Raw genomic sequence first — 19,765 nt, forward strand, 5'->3', positions numbered from 1 at the left:
TGCAAAAATTAAAGTGTGGGAACAAAAGATGCATTCTATCTAAAAGCGAATGCTCACCCAGACCTGCCTGAAACGCCTCATGTAGCCACACCCCCACAAATCTACGTCAGTTTGTGGTATGATTTGACTAAGACCACGCACATGTATACGCAAGTAAGGTGGGCGTACCTGTCAGTACAATTGCTTTGGAACCTGATGTTCCAAATATGGTAAGAGGCGTTACATTTCCGTCACACGCTTGCAGTATTCGACCAATCACTACGCACTGGTGAACTGGCCAATCATAGCACACCTCGCTTTTCAGAGCCATGAGCTTTGTAAAAAATCTGCGTGTTTCAGAGAGGCGGGGCAAAGAGGAGATACAAACATGCACGGTATGTGGAAAATACAGCGTTTTTTTACCTTAAATCATGTATACACATTGCATTACATCTAAAACAAACAATAATATTTGTTTTAGCCGTGTCATATGACCCCTTTAATAAATACTGAATGCTGTGTGTCTCCTGCAGAATTTAACAACAACTAAGGCTCATTAAAAAGAATAATCTTTTAACTACTCTTTAACAGCTGCTAAAAAAAGTTATGTCAGTAAACTGGTTATACTGTATATGATCTTGATTGCTATTCAAAAACAATTTTAACTAATTTTGTTTACTTTCAGTAAACTCAATTATTTTATATCACCAAACAATATTGTCCTCGTCAAGATTTTATTTTTCATATCAATTAAATAAATCTAATGAATCTTTATCATTTTTTCTATTTTAGGCTATTTATTTAAAAGGAAAGAAACTTAAGGAATATGGAATTCCAAAAGTGACAATATAAAAAATAAATAAATACAAAAAAATAAATCCACGAAGAAATGCAAAAAAGCAAAAATAAATGAGTATTTATACTTTTATTTCCTTATTTATGGGTAATTATATATTTTTTCACGCTTATTTATTTTTTCATTTATTTATTTATACATTTATTTATTTCCACTTTTATTTATTTCCACATGTATTCATGTATGTATGTATTTATTCCTACATTTATTTATTTTTACATTTATTTATTTATGTATTTCTTTGTCTGTATGCTAATGAGTGGGGGCGTGTTTCACCTCAGACATTAGCAATCGATCTCAGAGCGGCGGTGCTGAAGCTTTGAGGGACACAGGGACACCTTGTGGTGTGACCGAACGAAACGAGGTTGACGAAGTTGCATAGAGAAGGCAATCTAGTCATTTAATATCACCCTAACTGTATGTAGATAGGGTTACCACACATAGCCTACATACTCTTTATTAGGGACATTGCCGTAAAACATTATTCGGTCGAGATTTCTAAAATGTCTTTGCACACATGAACAGAAACTGCACAACAACAGGTCTGCTACGAGACACTTGGAAGAATACACTTGGACATGGAAGCGCCTGAAATTATCCACTAGTGATCACATTTATTGTAAATGCGCTGGATGGAGCTGATAAGAACTTGAGTTGTTTGTCGATGAGACTCGCACAAACCAGCTCAGAACGCCGAGAGAAACCAGCGCATTTCACTGAAGTCTACGCAAGCATTATNATATTTTCAGTACATGCGAAACCTTTTATAAACTAAAAAAAAAAAACTTATAAACTAAAAAGTGGGCCTACTGTACAAGTATACTACTAGCACACTTACTACATAAAGAATACTTAAAAATTAATTAAGTATATAAATAAAATTAACTTGAAGTATATACAGTACTTGGGATAAAAATGACAGTAAATGTGTTTCATGTGTGTCTGAGAAGGTTTGCACCAGAGCTCACTGTGAGCATGCTGAACAAAAAAGGCAAAAATATGAGGAGGAGTGTGCCTCACAAACATACAGTACACAGGAGGAACATGCACATGTTTGTCGACTGTGGTCACTGATTAAGACAAAGTGTGAAAGAACCGAAGAAACAATTTGAGGTGAGTTTGGTGGGTGGGAGGGTGGGTGGGTGGGGAGGAAGTACAGAATAATTTCAGCTTCAGTTCATATTCTTCCGTTTCCTGTTACATGCCTTAGAGAGCTCGTACCAGAAATAAACAGACACACTTCTTATCTGAACTCTTTTTATCTAAACAAGTCTCTGTTGGTTTATTAGGAAACTGACTTGCTGTATGTCATCACAGCTTCACTAGAATTACAGATAATGCGCAAAAAAAAATATTTAATCTCTGACTTCCAGTGATGACAAACAAGTTGTCATTTGGGATTTTGGCATCTTGAAATATTTTGGCCTCAATATATATAAAGGCCAAAATATATATAAATATGTATTTGGTTGCCAGACCAAAGAGTATTTAACATCACATTCCCCAGGAGCTTGGCCACGTGTGGTTCTCACCTGTTGCCGGCGTGGGTTCAGGGGAATTTTAAGAAGGTTGCTGGCTGTTAGATGAAGGAAATATGGATCCAGCACACGGATCTGACTGAATCTGCCGAGCCAAATCTGAGGAGGAGGCTTCCAAAAACCCTTTCGGACCTAAGTCAAGCACAGAGATCTCAGTGTCTCATGTTTATTGGTCAAAACAGTGGTACTGGGTGAGGCAAGTGTGAAAACACAAATAAGTTGCTGACAACAAGCAGTGAAACTTTGCTCACCCTCTTTTCATTATATAAGATCTCTTTGAGCCAGAGGAGGTCCTGCTGTTTGAATGGAACCAGGACCAGCAGGGTGTCTGGGTCATTGTGTTTCCCAGGGTTATAAGACGCTGATTCAGGGTAAAACAGACGCAGGGTGGTCTTGTTTCCCACATCCTCCTCGAAGCCTCTGACTGGGGCATCGTTCAGCCTGAGTGAAGTAATACAAATTAGACGAGCAAATAGAGGAAGGTCAAAGGTCAAGCGCTGAGGATATTGAAATTTCTGCACGCTTAATAACGCTTATTTATAAATCAATACTCAGAATGTGCATATAAAGCGGATGAAATAATAAAATAAACCAAGTGTCCTATGGGCAGGATGTTACTTTACGGTTATGTACGCACATGCACATAAATAAATAATGTTGAAATTGGCTCATGCGCTGTGTTTCAGATGAATCACTAAAAGAGCTCAAGCAAAACTTACCAGACTTTAAAATATTTATACCTCTAAACAAAGATGTGATGTAATTAGTCTGTTTTGTATTTGGCTTTAAATCACTTGCCATGATTTTCAGTGAGAGCTTTTTTACAATTCATGAATTTTCCATGGGCCTCCTGGCTATTTTAAATGGACCCCTGGAGTACGTGGACCCCGGTTTGAGAAACTACTTAAAAACAAATAATGGCTACACGGCGGGTAATGAATTACCAAATAACTGACAATGGAAAACAGAAACTTGGAGCTTAAATCTTGCATGCAACAAATTATAAAAGCATCAGCGACTCAAAGATGTTTTAGAAAAGAATTAAACATTACTATACAAACTGTAAGCGGTAAGGCTACAGGGTAATGTAAGGGTAAGCACCCTGGGACTATAGATGCTACAACACCCTCTTATCACTACTGACAGAAAACAGACGACCACCCCCATGTGACATTTGCTTTTTCGTGGGATTTATTTATTGAGACAGAAACAGTCTTCTTTACACAATGAGATTAGAGAAAAGCTGCTGATCTCTGTTAATGGGGACTTTGAACCAGGATTTGTAACTCAACACCAAATGTCAACCAGTTCTCCTTTCCTCCTCCATGGTGATTAGGGCTGAGTAGGAGGAAATTATGGAAAAATACTAGGCCAAATTTTACCGTTTGTTAGAAGCTTAGGAGAAATAAAATGGCCTTTGTTCATTCCTCAGCTTTAAACCGGTTGAGAAACAGTAGCCAAGCAGAGCTCTAATAACAGAAGTTATTGTGCAGTGAGCCTATTATATGTCACTCAACACATCTACAATAAACAAAGAATGTGAAGTATAAGCCAAACCAATGGAAGAGTTTAACCAGAAACCTCAAACATGAAGTGAAGCTTAAACTAAACCACAGAAAACCCTTCCAAAAACTTCGAGGAGGAAAGTGAAAAGAAAAAGTGGAAATGTTGAGATGTTGAGGAGGAGTGTAGGTCTGCACCTGATCACGACGTTGTATTTGTTGATGATCTCCCCCAGTGAGCTGTTTTTAACTGTAAAGCTGTTCCCTATGACCACACACGTCCTGCAATCTAAACTGCTGACACAAAAACACAGTTACAGGTCAGATAGCAAATTTTGCAATGTCTATTTATAAGGTTGTTGCAAAAACACGGAAATGGGAAACCACACTCTTAAAATGCACGTGTTGCTTTTAACACAGTGTCGCCTTAGAAGTAGATTGAGTTATTCACATATTCTTATTCTGTGACAATTTATTTACATTATGCCATGTTTTTTTTTAAAAATGTGTGCATTCTGGGACTTTTTTAAATAAGATCTACAAAATCAAATTATAATTTGGTGCTATAAGGTTCTATCTGCAAAAGCCAATCAGCACTATGAATGCACACAAGAGGACCAATCAGGATCAGCTTTCTTTGTCATGTGACCAGACTCCTCAGTGACGGGGAATATCTGAGGAAACAGTACAACACAAAACAATGTTTGAAAGAAACCTCAAGGTTGACCGTTTTATTGATACTCTTGTCTACTCGAAAGTTCTTTTTTGTTTTGTTTTAGGTTTTGTTGAGGAGATTTTTTTATATTTATAGACACAACACTAGCCAGCAGTGCTAGCTTCCTAATACTTGTGTTTACATAGACTCTAATAATGCAGTTAATGCCAAATAGTCAACAACGTCAAGAGTCTTGATTACAAAAATAAACATTATGTTTTTTAGCAATACTCATCTTTAAAAAGTAATTTGATCTGGCCCACCTTCTGTGGCTAAAACTTCGATAAAACAATTAGCACAGCCTTTTATGTGTTACTTGAACAAGAAAAATGCATCCTAAAATATGAAATAAGTGTCATAAAAACCATGAAAATGTACCTTTTTACACATTATTATACACTAATTTCATGTTTTAACAAAAGTAATAAATAAATGGTTTGTGTTGCTTGAAAATGTATTGCTTAAATGAATGTTTTGCAGATAGAACCTTATAATTCTAAACCGAAAGTGATTTTTCAGATTCAGAAGGTTCAATCTGCATTTGACCTGTTCCAAAAAATAAAACATTTACAAATTTCAGAAAATGTCGATATTGTACATTTGGAATACATTTAGGTTCTCTGTCTTTTGCATGTATAAAAGAGATTTGTTCCTCGTATCATTTTTGCTATATGAAATGCAAAAACTTTAACCACCCAAACATCAACCTATAATAAACCATGGGCAAACCAGTCACGCGATTAAATACAACTGCATGCTGCACGGCGACAGCATATAGAAATCGTACACATTCCGTACACATTCTGCCTGTAGACCTATTAGTCACAATCTCAAATAAAAAAATAAATGTCTTACATTACTGCTGGCCTGCATGCGAATCTCAGAAAGTGGCCTTTCTTTATAGGTTGACACTGATGAAGTCCTGCATGAGGACATTAATGTTCAGCAAAAAAAGAAATTCATTTTTGTGCCATTTGGACAAGACCGCTCGTGACACTTGACCTTCACTAACGCCGTGACGTCATGAGACACTTGTGTTGTCATTGTAACAGTAACGTTATGAATGGACAGATATAGTGAATAGACACATTAATAAAATGTATTATATTTATTTTTGATAAAACATTTTCATTTACTGAGTGTCTATTTACACTGAGTACAAATAGCCTGCCCAAGGCAGCAATGCTTTTTACACTATCTGAAAATAGCTGTATTTTCTTTGGATTAAGTAGAAATAATAGTTAGATGCTATTGATACTTATAAATAGTGGCAGATAATTTCCACCTCAGTATTGTTGTGCATTAAACATTATGCAATAATAACAGAGTGTAAATCATTATATTTAGACAAATTATTCAAATGATGGCAACATATTGAGATATTAAAGCCCTAAACCCCTAACCTTACCCTAAACTTTATGAATAAAAATGAATCTTAAATCAATTTTATTGAAAACAAATGCCTTTATGATCTGTAATGTGATAGAAAAAGGTAAAAGAGTGACACTAGATATCACGATACGGTGTTCTGTATAATTGTCCTACCTTGTAAGAGTTTCCTACCGCAGTGCAAAAGTGTATTTAATCTAAACCACATCGACAAAATAAACAGGTAGGATGATTTAAATACCCTGTCAGATGCATGCATTAGACACGTAAAATTGCAAAAATTAAAGTGTGGGAACAAAAGATGCATTCTATCTAAAAGCGAATGCTCACCCAGACCTGCCTGAAACGCCTCATGTAGCCACACCCCCACAAATCTACGTCAGTTTGTGGTATGATTTGACTAAGACCACGCACATGTATACGCAAGTAAGGTGGGCGTACCTGTCAGTACAATTGCTTTGGAACCTGATGTTCCAAATATGGTAAGAGGCGTTACATTTCCGTCACACGCTTGCAGTATTCGACCAATCACTACGCACTGGTGAACTGGCCAATCATAGCACACCTCGCTTTTCAGAGCCATGAGCTTTGTAAAAAATCTGCGTGTTTCAGAGAGGCGGGGCAAAGAGGAGATACAAACATGCACGGTATGTGGAAAATACAGCGTTTTTTTACCTTAAATCATGTATACACATTGCATTACATCTAAAACAAACAATAATATTTGTTTTAGCCGTGTCATATGACCCCTTTAATAAATACTGAATGCTGTGTGTCTCCTGCAGAATTTAACAACAACTAAGGCTCATTAAAAAGAATAATCTTTTAACTACTCTTTAACAGCTGCTAAAAAAAGTTATGTCAGTAAACTGGTTATACTGTATATGATCTTGATTGCTATTCAAAAACAATTTTAACTAATTTTGTTTACTTTCAGTAAACTCAATTATTTTATATCACCAAACAATATTGTCCTCGTCAAGATTTTATTTTTCATATCAATTAAATAAATCTAATGAATCTTTATCATTTTTTCTATTTTAGGCTATTTATTTAAAAGGAAAGAAACTTAAGGAATATGGAATTCCAAAAGTGACAATATAAAAAATAAATAAATACAAAAAAATAAATCCACGAAGAAATGCAAAAAAGCAAAAATAAATGAGTATTTATACTTTTATTTCCTTATTTATGGGTAATTATATATTTTTTCACGCTTATTTATTTTTTCATTTATTTATTTATACATTTATTTATTTCCACTTTTATTTATTTCCACATGTATTCATGTATGTATGTATTTATTCCTACATTTATTTATTTTTACATTTATTTATTTATGTATTTCTTTGTCTGTATGCTAATGAGTGGGGGCGTGTTTCACCTCAGACATTAGCAATCGATCTCAGAGCGGCGGTGCTGAAGCTTTGAGGGACACAGGGACACCTTGTGGTGTGACCAAACGAAACGAGGTTGACGAAGTTGCATAGAGAAGGCAATCGAGTCATTTAATATCACCCTAACTGTATGTAGATAGGGTTACCACACATAGCCTACATACTCTTTATTAGGGACATTGCCGTAAAACATTATTCGGTCGAGATTTCTAAAATGTCTTTGCACACATGAACAGAAACTGCACAACAACAGGTCTGCTACGAGACACTTGGAAGAATACACTTGGACATGGAAGCGCCTGAAATTATCCACTAGTGATCACATTTATTGTAGGGGTGGAGCCGAACCCGAATACGGTATTCGGAAAGGCACAAATAGCGTGTTTTTTGCTAATACTTATTTCGAACAAATACTTAAAAAAATATTTGTATTCGGGAACAAGAAAAACTTTATATCAAAAAGCTGCGTTTTCTCATGAGACCGCAGTGCATGCCCGCATGAGTGAGTGAGTGACATTCAGGAGTCGGGGAGTAAAAGAGGTGACTGACACAGGCTGCTCCACACAGCAACAGAGAAGGCTCGGCTGAGCGAAAAAAGACTTCACTGCGTGCATCACTATTTTTGTTGAATAGATTTTTGTACCTTAACTGGGTTGCGGAGGCAGTTTATAACTTTCGGGAAGCGGAGTTTGATCGGGAGATTATTCCATTACGCTGCATTATTGACGTCTGGAGTCGGGTGCTCTCATGTTCGCTCTGTTTACGTACACTATAACGTAAATTAGAAGTGTAACGCAAAAAACTGGATTTTTACGCCTATTTTGAATTTTACTCGAATACAAATACAAATACTTCCCCCCCTCAACAAATACAAATACAGATACAAATACCGGCTGCTTTGCACACCCTTAATTTATTGTAAATGCAATGGCGCCTATTTTTACGGATTTGTTTAGTGTACCGTACAGCGGGCCGTGGTTCGAAAACATGACATTTTACCTATGTCCAGCTAGAAAACATGTCACTTTCACGTAATAGATTAATGTGTAATTATTATGAGACGTCATATTATCCCTTTACTACGGTGGCGTATTGCTGCCACTTACATTTTATTTTTTCCACTCAAATATGTCGTTAAAACGAAATAATATGTCGTAAAAATGAGATAATATGTCGTTTTAATGACATATCTCATTAAAATGACATATTATTTCGTTTAAACGACATATTATCTCGTTTTAACGACATAATTGAGTGGAAAAATACGTGGCAGCAATACGCCACCGTACGAATCCGCTAAGGCTAAACTCACTATTCTAAATTTCCACATATCAGATCTGCTTCCATTTGTTTTTAAACTATATCATGTTTTCATTAATAGATCATTTAAAGCATGTTGTGCTTTATTATATGTAAGGATGGCTGTTGCCGTACATAATTAAATGTATTAATTTGTGATAAAATAAAAACTACTGAAACGAATGTGTTTTCCCCATGTTAAAAATGTGTGTTTGACACAGATTACCTGTTGCTGGGTCAAGGATTGAGACGTTTGGGAACCCCCTGCTAATAAGGACAAACATTCAAGTAAGTTATACAGGGGAAACCGATGGAAAATAATATCTTTAAAAAAATCTTATTTTCACTTATTATACGGGCATTGCAAGATAGGCTACAAATATACAACAAACTTTCTAAATTTTGTTTTGAACTCATGAAACTACAAAGTTGTGACTTTTTCCATTTATCTGAGTTTTCTATCAAGTATCAAAATGTAATTAATCTTGCAATAGACGATAGCAATGGCATGTCGAGAACTATAAGGATGAATATATAGCATCAAAGTGCAATTAAGCGCAAAATGTTTGGTACATGTATGACTTGAACAGCCATTTTCAAATATTTCATCGTTTATTACAAATAAATACCTTTACAATCTGATATGTGACAGGGAAAAAGTTCAGCGGACAGCAGTCCCGAACCCACGACGACATGAAGTAGGTAACACACGCTTTACGCTCTACGCCACTGGAGAAGTTGATATTCGTGTGCGTTTCTTACACTTTGTCTAATCCAATCTGAAACTGATGGGCGGAGTTGTTAGAAATGGCCTCTGCTTACAAAGCAACAAAATTGACTTTGGCAAAAAGTGGTGGGGACATGACCCACCCGTCCACCCGCAAATTACGCCTGTGGAAATATGCGTTATAATTTAAGCATTCGAAATGCCACGTGTTATGCATTGCAAAGTTAGGAAACGCGAATGTAAACTGTATTTGCAGACGCATTTCAAATGCATTGATCATAATGCTTGCGTAGACTTCAGTGAAATGCGCTGGTTTCTCTCGGCATTCTGAGCTGGTTTGTGCGAGTCTCATCGACAAACAACTCAAGTTCTTATCAGCTCCATCCAGCGCATTTACAATAAATGTGATCACTAGTGGATAATTTCACGCGCTTCCATGTCCAAGTGTATTCTTCCAAGTGTCTCATAGCAGACCTGTTGTTGTGCAGTTTCTGTTCATGTGTGCAAAGACATTTTAGAAATCTCGACCGAATAATGTTTTACGGCAATGTCCCTAATAAAGAGTATGTAGGCTATGTGTGGTAACCCTATCTACATACAGTTAGGGTGAAATTAAATGACTCGATTGCCTTCTCCATGCAACTTCGTCAACCTAGTTTCGTTCGGTCACACCACAAGGTGTCCCTGTGGCCTCAAAGCTTCAGCACCGCCGCTCTGAGATCGATTGCTAATGTCTGAGGTGAAACACGCCCCCACTCATTAGCATACAGACAAAGAAATACATAAATAAATAAATGTAGAAATAAATAAATGTAAAAATAAATAAATGTAGGAATAAATACATATATACATGAATAAATGTGGAAATAAATAAAAGTGGAAATAAATAAATGTATAAATAAATAAATGTAGGAATAAATACATATATACATGAATAAATGTGGAAATAAATAAAAGTGGAAATAAATGAATGTATAAATAAATAAATGAAAAAATAAATAAGCGAGCAAAAAATATATATAATTACCCATAAATAAGGAAATAAAAGTATAAATACTCATTTATTTTTGCTTTTTTACATTTCTTCGTGGATTTATTTTTTTTGTATTTATTTATTTTTTATATTGTCACTTTTGGAATTCCATAAAGGAATACACCTCCTAATCACTGCATCACTAGTCAACTTACCTCACAAACATATCTCTCCTTGTTGCTTATTATGAGTCTGGACAAATAGCTGAAGAGTTGTGTTTTCATTATTAACTATCAAGAAATTCTTGGTAAACCATTAGTAATTATTAAAAATGGTATTACTCTGTTCTTATTACTGAATTATTCTGTGAAAATCATATTAACTTTTTAGTAATTACTCTGGTCTAACCACATCAGTATTAAGTAATTACTTATTAACCTGGAACAGTATTGTAAAGTGAAAAACATGGTAACTTTTTATAATTACTCAGGTCTTACCATATCAGTATTAAGTCATTACTTATTAACCCGGAACAGTATTATGAAAGTGAAAAATATGGTAACTTTTTTATAATTACTCAGGTCTTACCATATCAGTATAATTACTTATTAACCCGGAACAGTACTATAAAGTGAAAACCAAATATTTTTTAAATAATTATTCAGGTCTTACCATATCAGTATTAAGTAATTTCTTATGATCCGGAACAGTATTATGAAAGTGAAAAACATGGTAACTTTTTAATAATTACTAAGGTCTTACCATATTAGTATTAAGTAATTATGATCCGGAAAATCGTGATAACCTGTTAATAAAAAGCAATTCTGGGGTATAGGAAATTAAAAATGAAAATTCCCAGTATTACCAATAAATAAAACAGTACTGTAAAATCAAAAGTTTGTAGTAGCTTACAATCCACACACACACACCAGAACAGAGCTTTTGACTTTTTATGGACACAATAGATACATGTTAATAAATACTAACAAGAACTCTACAGTTACACAAGTCACAGTAGTCTATGGAATGATACTGCGGACTATATTAAAAAGGAATTGCAAATGCATTTGCAAATGCGTTTTCTATTTGTTTGTGTCAAAATTGTGACATAATTCAAACGCAATTGCAAACCGTTTGCATTTGCATTTACGCGAACGTACAATGTCTGCCAAATTTCAAAAGGAAAATTAAAGTCTATTTGCAAATGAATTACCTGTGTCTTACGAGTTACGACCCTGCCAAATTTAAATCGCAATAGCAATTCCCCATATGCTATTTCACTTCCTCTGGCGTCGCGTATTAAGCCTGCCAAAACTCAAATGAAATCGCAAATTCCTTTGCATTTGCATTTCCTCTGACTTGTACAGAAACCTGTCAATCAATTGCGGGGGTGGGCTTATTCAACGGGGTGTGTTTGTATCGGGAAGTGACATCCTTCACCATCTACTGGAACTGAAGTAGATACATACATGTGTAAGTCTACGTCCTGTTGCTGTCCTATTATCTTGTTCCCTTGTTTTTAACCCCATCGTGGGTCCTTGTTTTGTGCTTTTTGTTAATAAACCCTTTTTGTTACCCCGAAACTGCAATTGGGTTCTTCCCCGTGTATCACGACAGAATGACCGAACCCAACAGAACCCAGCAGGCAGCTACTATGGACGGTACAGCGTCGTCCTCACGATCTCGCCAAGCCCACTTGCTGCTAGGGTTCCGTCAGGGGAATTACGGGAACCAGAAGTTCGCCAGGGCATTCTCGGCGGTGGCGGAGGTGACCGAGTTTCGTGAGGCGGAGTTGAAAACCATTTTCAACTGCTGCCTCACTCAGCGCCTCACACCATTGGAGAAGAGGCTGCTGGCCTCCCTATGGTTTGCGGACATGGTCAGGTACGTGGTCAACCGGGACGATCCCGGGGGTGAGGTCCCACTTGGAACTTCTGCCCCAAGGTCGATCGCTCCGGAAGACCTCGTACTGGCTGCCGCTCCCCAGGGGGACTCAGTACCCTCTGGTTTGAGCTCCATGGTCCCGGTCCTCCTGGCAGCGCAAGTGGCAAGTGGGGAGGAGAGACTCGGGGACAACATCTGTGAACTCCTCCGACCCAGAACTCCCTCTGTCCTCTACAGGCCTGGCTAAGTCGGCCACAGACCAGATTGACCAGAGGAGGAGGGAGAAGCGTCCCGGTGAATCCGGTGATCCAACCGGCATCCAGTCCAGTGCAGCCGGCGTCCAGTCCGGTGCAGCAGGCCGGTGGTCCAGCCGGCGTCCCGGCCGGTGATCCAGCCAGCGATCCGGCCGGTGCAGCCGGCGTTCCAGCCGGTGGTCCAGTAGTCGTCCCAGCCGTCATCCCAGCCAGCATCCAGTACGGTGCAGCCGGCATCCAGTCCGGTACAGCCGGCATCCAGTCCAGTGCAGCTGGTATCCAGTCCAGTGTTCAGTCCGGTGCATCCGGTGTCCAGTCCGGTGCTTCCGGTGTCCCAGCCAGCCTTCCAGCCGACGTTCAGCCCTGTCCAGCCGGAGACTTAGCCGGCCTTTCAGCCGGAGACTCAGCCAGCCTTCCAGACGGCAGTCAGTCCGGCCCCTAGCCATGTCCGGCCGGCAGCCAAGTCTGCCACCACCAAGGCCCCTGGGACTCCACGCTCTCGAGCGTCCTCCCAGACTGTGAATCCCCCACCCAGCCCCACCCCTTTTGGACCTTATTTTTGTGGATTCTTCAAAGTCAAGTCAAGTCTAGTAAGTGTTTAGTGTAGTTCTTGTCAAGTGTTGTTTTAGTTTAGTATTAGTTAGTCTACGTCCTGTTGCTGTCCTATTATCTTGTTCTCTTGTTTTTAACCCCATCGTGGGTCCTTGTTTTGTGTTTTTTTGTTAATAAACCCTTTTTGTTACCCTGAAACTGCTGCCTGCAATTGGGTTCTTTCCCGTGTATCATGACAAAAGGCTGCCCGGCTTCACTTTACCTCTCAACGTTTCCTGGCATTGAGTAACTGGTGACCACTGCCAAGACCTTCAGAAGCAGGAGCTCTGCAGAGAGAGAAAATACAATGTGTACAATTATAAATGTAGCAACCATGTGGAATGACTCCATGAAAAAAACATTCAGAAACCATCCTAGTTTCTGCATTAAAAGCAGAAAAGTAGAAAAAAATCTTTATTAGGTTAACTGCAGCGTTTTAAGGATTTTTGATGTTTACGGAGTGATGTGACTTTGTTTTACCTTTGTATTAAAAAAGTAAAGATGATAATAACAAAAGCTATACATACCACTGCCTTTAATACCATAGGGCAGCGAGTGATTGGACAGATGTTCCCTCCAAAAGAAATCCTCCAACTTCAGAAAGAGCTCTGGGTGTCTGCTGGTGCTGTTGCAAAAGGAAGGACGTATAGCTTAAATTACAAACACTGAGCCAAATGAAAAAAAAAGGCAAATGATACAGTACATGAAAAGACATTTGATTTAATGTTTACGTCTGTCTTTTCAGTAGGGTTTGTAGGACACTCATTTGGCTAAACTGCAGTGTTGTTTTTGCATAAATCTCAAAAGGAGGAGTTTGACATGTTGGAGTTAACATGTAACTCAACAGCGCTGAAGTGCAGCAGAGCAGCTCGAAATCATTACACGCAGACGTGTTTGCTTAACAGGGTTGCCAGGTTTCAACACACTTTCACTGGCTGTGAGATGAAAGTGTCCATTTTCATTAAGTGCCCTGTTATTCTCCTGTACACCACCGACAACAGCTGCAGGACAAATGTTGATGGTTTTAAAAGCTGACATTTTCACTCGGGAATCCATTTCTGAGTTCTTATTTTTAAATAAATGACCGCATTAGAACCATTAGACTGTTCTTCATTCTCAGCACTTTTATGTCTCAAGGGTTGTACTAACAGATTTCATACGCAAGTGCAAGATGACTCATCAAAATTTCCCCCAGAAGAGAGAGACTTTATGTTTTGAATGCAAATATACGTATCTGATTGAAGTTGATTTTGTCCACCTTTGATTTAATTTCATTGACAATTTTTTTCTGCATTGGTTGTTGATGCAGTTCATACAGGTGTTGAAATTGATTTCCGATTAAAAAAAAAGTTCAGCAAGCGATTGAAAACATTAAAAATATAAAAAAAACTTTTATTTTGATATTTAAAAAATTCACATGGATGATTGAAGGGGTTTGGCTCAGCATGAGATTCAACATCCTGTTTGTTTCTTTCCTGTGAAGTAAAATAAGGAATATCTTTGCTGTTGTAAAAGTGACTCCACCCATATAAAAGATTAATGTTTCTCCTGTCACACATGTTCAAAAAAGGTCTAGGTCTAGTGGTTGATCATCTAAGCAGATAACTGGAACAATTACTACAAATACCGTAACACGCATCAATAAGTGCAACAATAAGGACATGGGCTGAGCTAACTTTTGTGAAAAGTGTCAAAGTGAAATCTAAGTTAAGAATTAAGAGATATTTAAAGTAGGGCTGTGAAGCAATTAAAATTTTTAATCTTATTAATTACATGATGTTGTGATTAATTAATCTAATTAATCGCAACTAAATCACACATCACATTGGGGGGGAAATATCATTTAAAGCCTTAATAAGACAATACAGAAAGTTGCTTCAGATGTTCAGAAGCTAAAACGGACATATTTTTTATTTTTCAGAAGCTTAAGTAATATAATTAAAGACCAAAACAGTTTGGTTACTAACATTCTTAAGAAATATCTTCCTTTTCCCCAAAGAAATAGTAATTCAAGTTAAGTGGTAAGTAAATGTAAATAACCAGAATTATTCTTTTGGGCAAACTATCACCAATTTATTTGTATTGTTATTATTTAACTTTTTTATTTTAATACTGTTAAAATTCTTTGAAGAATTAAAAACTGCCAGTAGGTGGCGGTTTATTCGTTAGATTCACTGAATTCGTTCAGGAATGCAGTAAATGACTCTTTGTGAATGAGCCAATGATTAATTGATTCACCCAATTGATTCGCTCAAGAAACTTATTAATTTAGAAACAGAACCACAATGTGTGTTCCTCAGAGACACGCAACACTTCTCCTGAGGCTTTCTAGGACATATTTTTGTTGAAAAATTAGTTAAACAGACAATGTTGTCTATAAAATATATCTTAAAATTAATTTCTTTATTTAATTAACTGTTGTATAAAATCAACATGACATGCACTCGTAGTTTTCTGGACAAAAATAGCACTGCTATGATATTGCGCTTGTGTGATTGCATAACTAAATAAATATGAAACAAAAGCTCATTCAGAGTAATTTTTGCATAGATATGTTTAATTTTAGGTTCTTTCTGACAGTTTGTTATATCATGCAGTAAGTTTGTTGCCAGCATCATATTTGTCACCAGTAAACTGTAGGAAATGTAAAATGACCTACTTATGTCTGGGGAGGGGCGGTTGCGTAAAAGGGGTCAAAATTTTAATCGCGTTAATTTTCCATAACGTGTTAATTATAATTAACGTGTTAAATGCACAGCCCTAATTTTAAGTAAAGTTGTAAGTAATCGTTGAACATCAAAGTAAAATTTTAACGTTTTTTCATGTGAAAATATTCTTTTCCTGCCTTAAAATAGCTGGAATGTAACTCTACACCTTAGCTAAATTAAGTATACGCAGACACATGAATATGCAAATTTGCACCGCCTCCATTCAAACGCACTCATCAATTCCAGTTGCTGCTAAAACTATTGATATATCTAACTACATGCCACATTCAAGCGCTCCAGGCACATAGATGTGTCAGCCATCTTGGAACGGTCCACTAAGGTCACTTACAGTTGACTAGAATGCCACAACACTGCGCAGCCATGGTTGTGAAAACCACGGGATTTAAATTCCTGAAAAATGGGATAACCTTGCATGGTTGTCATATGTTAAGCCGGGGACACACTTAACGACTAGCTGAAACATACTAAGACTGGACACAACACACTTACAGAGTTTTTTTGCGACTGGAACTGATTCTAGTCTTTGACGATCAGAAACGATCACATATCTAATGACTGCATCAGACCACTACGTCACACATTTAACAACTGTTGAGTCACGACTGCATATTCTGCCGAAGCATAAAATCTATTGATCGAAGTTCCAAAATAGATCAGCAAGCTCAGCGTTATATTGTTTTGTTAGTAGGCTGAAGCAACCACAATGTTCACATATTTATTTTTCAAATAAAGTTATGCGCTTTTTGTCTTAGACTTCAATGATGTATAATAAAGATTAAAGAAGTTGGTTTCGAGAGTTAAGAGAGTAATTTATTATTCGTAAAAGTAAAAAACATTTCAAAAAGCATTTAGGCTCCTACCTACAGTACATAATGCAGTATGCATAAGTCCCAAACTGCACCCCAAACAAAACTGAGATCAAATAAAGTGGCGTCTTCTGCCACTAAATTCAGCTTTAAAGTTGAAAAATACTTTATAGTCATCACAAAAATACAAAGCGTTTTAATAAACTTGATCGCATAGCCTACCTGGCTGCAGCCCCGTGCCGTGGAGGAGCGCATTTCTTTGCAGCCGGCCTCAACAGACTGAGACCCCAATTAAACCCAGGCATTTATATATGATTGATTTTACTCGACAAAGCATGTGAAACAACAAAACATGATGCTTATATGCCGACTCACTCGAGTGTTTATGCATGTTCTCTATTCTTATGGGAAGTCTGCTTGTTAACAGGTTCCCTTTCTGTCGGTCTCTCGACGTTGTGTCGAGCCGACAGATGGGGTTCGCTCTTGAGAACCTATCAACTTCTGACTAGTTTAGAAAAGGCCAATGAAATTGGCGAATGAAATTTGCATGCCGGACTCCGCCCCCGGATATCCGGGTATAAAAGGGAGACGGTGTGCTGCATTCATTCACATTTTGTTCTTCGGAGCCTTCACACTGATCGACTTCGAGACTTCAAACTCTACACCGAATTACTGCTGGAATCTTACGACGTGGTGCAGTGGACGGTCCCTTCCTGCAGCGACTTCCCCTGGGCATCTCAACAGTGCCAGGAGTGTTCGAGTGTTTTTTTCTAAAAGAGCAAATTTCTCCAGCGTGGCATGTTCCACTGTTCTCATTGGTGCAACACACTCATCGAGGAGGGGGACGGACACGGTGCCCGTGGTTACGTCCTGCCCGCACTGCGGGCAGTTGACGATTCAGACGTTGCGTCACAGGTGGCTGTGTTCCCACGGGACTCAGCCACCACCTCGTTTGCTCCCCGTTCCGAGACGGCAGGACTACGGCCCTGCCGCCCGCTACGGCAAGCAGCGAGGGTGATATGAGGATTACTGTGAGCGTTAATCCGCCAGCCACTGGCTCACGGACCGTTCGCACCTCGTCTAACTCGTCTGACCGTTCCCCAGGAGACGGTCCCATTGTCTTGTTCCTCAACCACGTATTCAGATACGATGCGTGGTGATGAGATGTCTCTTGCAGCATCGGGGGGTGACGTACTGCCATCCGACTCCGACGATTCCTCAGGCTCCCTCCCTCGGGGGGTCGAGCCCAGGAAGAGGCGAAAGTCGAAATGTCAGCCATGCTTTCCCGGACCGCCGTGAGCATTGGGTTGCAGTGCCCGCACTGCCTCTCCCAGCGCTCGTGGCTGGTTACATGGTGCCTCAGGTTTGAGCGTGGCTCCAGCCGCGCCCGCCCCCGGTGCCGTGTTTACCGGAAGTGCATGAAGAACTTAGTAAGACCTGGAACGCCCCTTTCCGGCACGTTCACGTCAAACAAGTTCTGTCACCCTCTCTTCCCTCGAGGGTGAGGCAGCTAGAGGATACGTCGATGTCCCCCAGGTGGAGCATGCCACCGCGGTGCACTTGTGCCCACAGGCGGCGGCCACCTGGGGGGCTCGACCTAGACTCCTGTCCAAAGCATGGAGGGTCTCGGCATCTCCGGTGTCGAGAGCTTACATTGCTGCGGGCCAAGCTGCCTCCTCTCTCCACGCTATGGCTCCTGCCAGGCCAAGGCGTTGAGAGAGCTCCACGAGGGTAAAACCAACCCAGCGCTTATGCAGGAACTCCGCGCCGCCACCGACCTCGCTCTATGGGCGACTGAAGTTGACCGCGCGGGCCCTGGGTCGGGCGATGTCCACACTTGTGGTCCATGAGAGACACCTCTGGCCGAACCTTGCACAGATGAGTAACGCTGAGAAGGTCCGCCTTCTCGACGCAACCATCTCGCAAGGGGGGGGGGCTGTTTGGTGATACTGTTGAGCCGCAGTTCTCGACAGTAAAGAAGCAGACAGAGGATATCAAGCATATCCTCCCTCGCCACGACTCGGCCGCCTCGGCCGTCGAGTCCCGTGCACCATCTGCTTCCCAGCAGCCCTGGTCCTCTTCGACACCCTCCGGCTCTGGTGCCCCCCACTCAGGCGGCCCCCCGGGAAGGGACATCGAAGAGGAGACCATCGCCCCATCAGCAGCCGCGGCGAAAGCAGAAGCGGCCCTCATGGGAAGACCCCAAGGAGATCGAGAATGCCATCGGGCCCGACACCAGCCATTCCATCGCTGGGTGGTTGATCCGGGACGGTTCCTGCCCCGTCCCAACAGCCCACTCTCTTAAGAGTTTCTTCCGTCACGGCGAGACCCAATGTCGAGGATAATCAGTAGCCCTCTGCACTCTTAAACGACTGTTGTGCTACATAATCGCCAGGCAGGTAAGCAGCTCCTCCCATTGCCCGCTTTGGTACTCCCTGACCGAGGGACCCCTCGGCACGGATACCTTAGCGCACAGCTGGCCGCGAGGTAAGCGGAAGTATGCCTTCCCCCCAGTGAGCCTCATTGCACAGGTCTTGTGCAAGGCCAGGGAAGAGGAGCATCAAGTGAAACTATTTGCGCCCTATTGGCCCAACCGGACTTGGTTCTCAGAGCTAAGGCTCTTAACAACAACTCCCCCCTGGCCGATCCCCCTGGCGAAGGACCCCCTTTCCCAGGGGAAGAGGCACATTATGGCATACCAGGCAGACCCCTGGAACTTCCATGTCTGGACGGGACGAGGAGATCCTGAGTGGCCCACCCCCGGGGGTTGGGACACCACTCAGACTAGGGCCTCGGCCACTAGGTGGCTATACGCCCATAAGTGGCGCCTCTTCTCGTCCTGGTGCTCTTCTCGTCTCAGCCCACGGAGTTGCTCGATCGGGAACGTGCTGTCCCTTCCTCAAGAGAGACTGGAGAGTAACCTCTCCCCCCTCCACACTGGGAGTGTATGTAGCCACTACGGCCGCTCATCACGACCCAGTTGCTGGGAAGCCTCTGGGACAGCACAACCTGGTCATTAGGTTCCTAAGGGGGCGTGAGAAGGCTACCGCTTCATCCGCGCTCCGTACCCTCTTCGAGCCCCTCGGAGCTGCCGCTCTTTCTCACCTCACGATAAAGACGGCTCTC

At 40.2% G+C, this 19,765-nt stretch overlaps 1 protein-coding gene across 1 annotated transcript in view; it reads right to left on the reverse strand.

The window, feature by feature from the left end:
* Positions 1-1,799: 1,799 nt before the first annotated feature.
* Positions 1,800-19,765, reverse strand: part of LOC130562540 (CMP-N-acetylneuraminate-beta-galactosamide-alpha-2,3-sialyltransferase 4-like) — a 29,666-nt gene continuing 11,700 nt past the window's right edge. Inside the window, exons 4-9 of the mRNA XM_057347627.1 lie at positions 13,632-13,729; positions 13,328-13,391; positions 4,074-4,169; positions 2,625-2,814; positions 2,334-2,505; positions 1,800-1,813 (exon numbers count right to left, since the gene is read on the reverse strand). Of these exons, the coding sequence (XP_057203610.1) occupies positions 1,800-1,813; positions 2,334-2,505; positions 2,625-2,814; positions 4,074-4,169; positions 13,328-13,391; positions 13,632-13,729 (634 nt within the window). The remainder of the gene's footprint in view (positions 1,814-2,333; positions 2,506-2,624; positions 2,815-4,073; positions 4,170-13,327; positions 13,392-13,631; positions 13,730-19,765) is intronic.

The sequence above is a fragment of the Triplophysa rosa genome, linkage group LG12 (assembly GCF_024868665.1).
Source record: "Triplophysa rosa linkage group LG12, Trosa_1v2, whole genome shotgun sequence".
In the NCBI taxonomy this organism is placed as follows: domain Eukaryota; kingdom Metazoa; phylum Chordata; class Actinopteri; order Cypriniformes; family Nemacheilidae; genus Triplophysa; species Triplophysa rosa.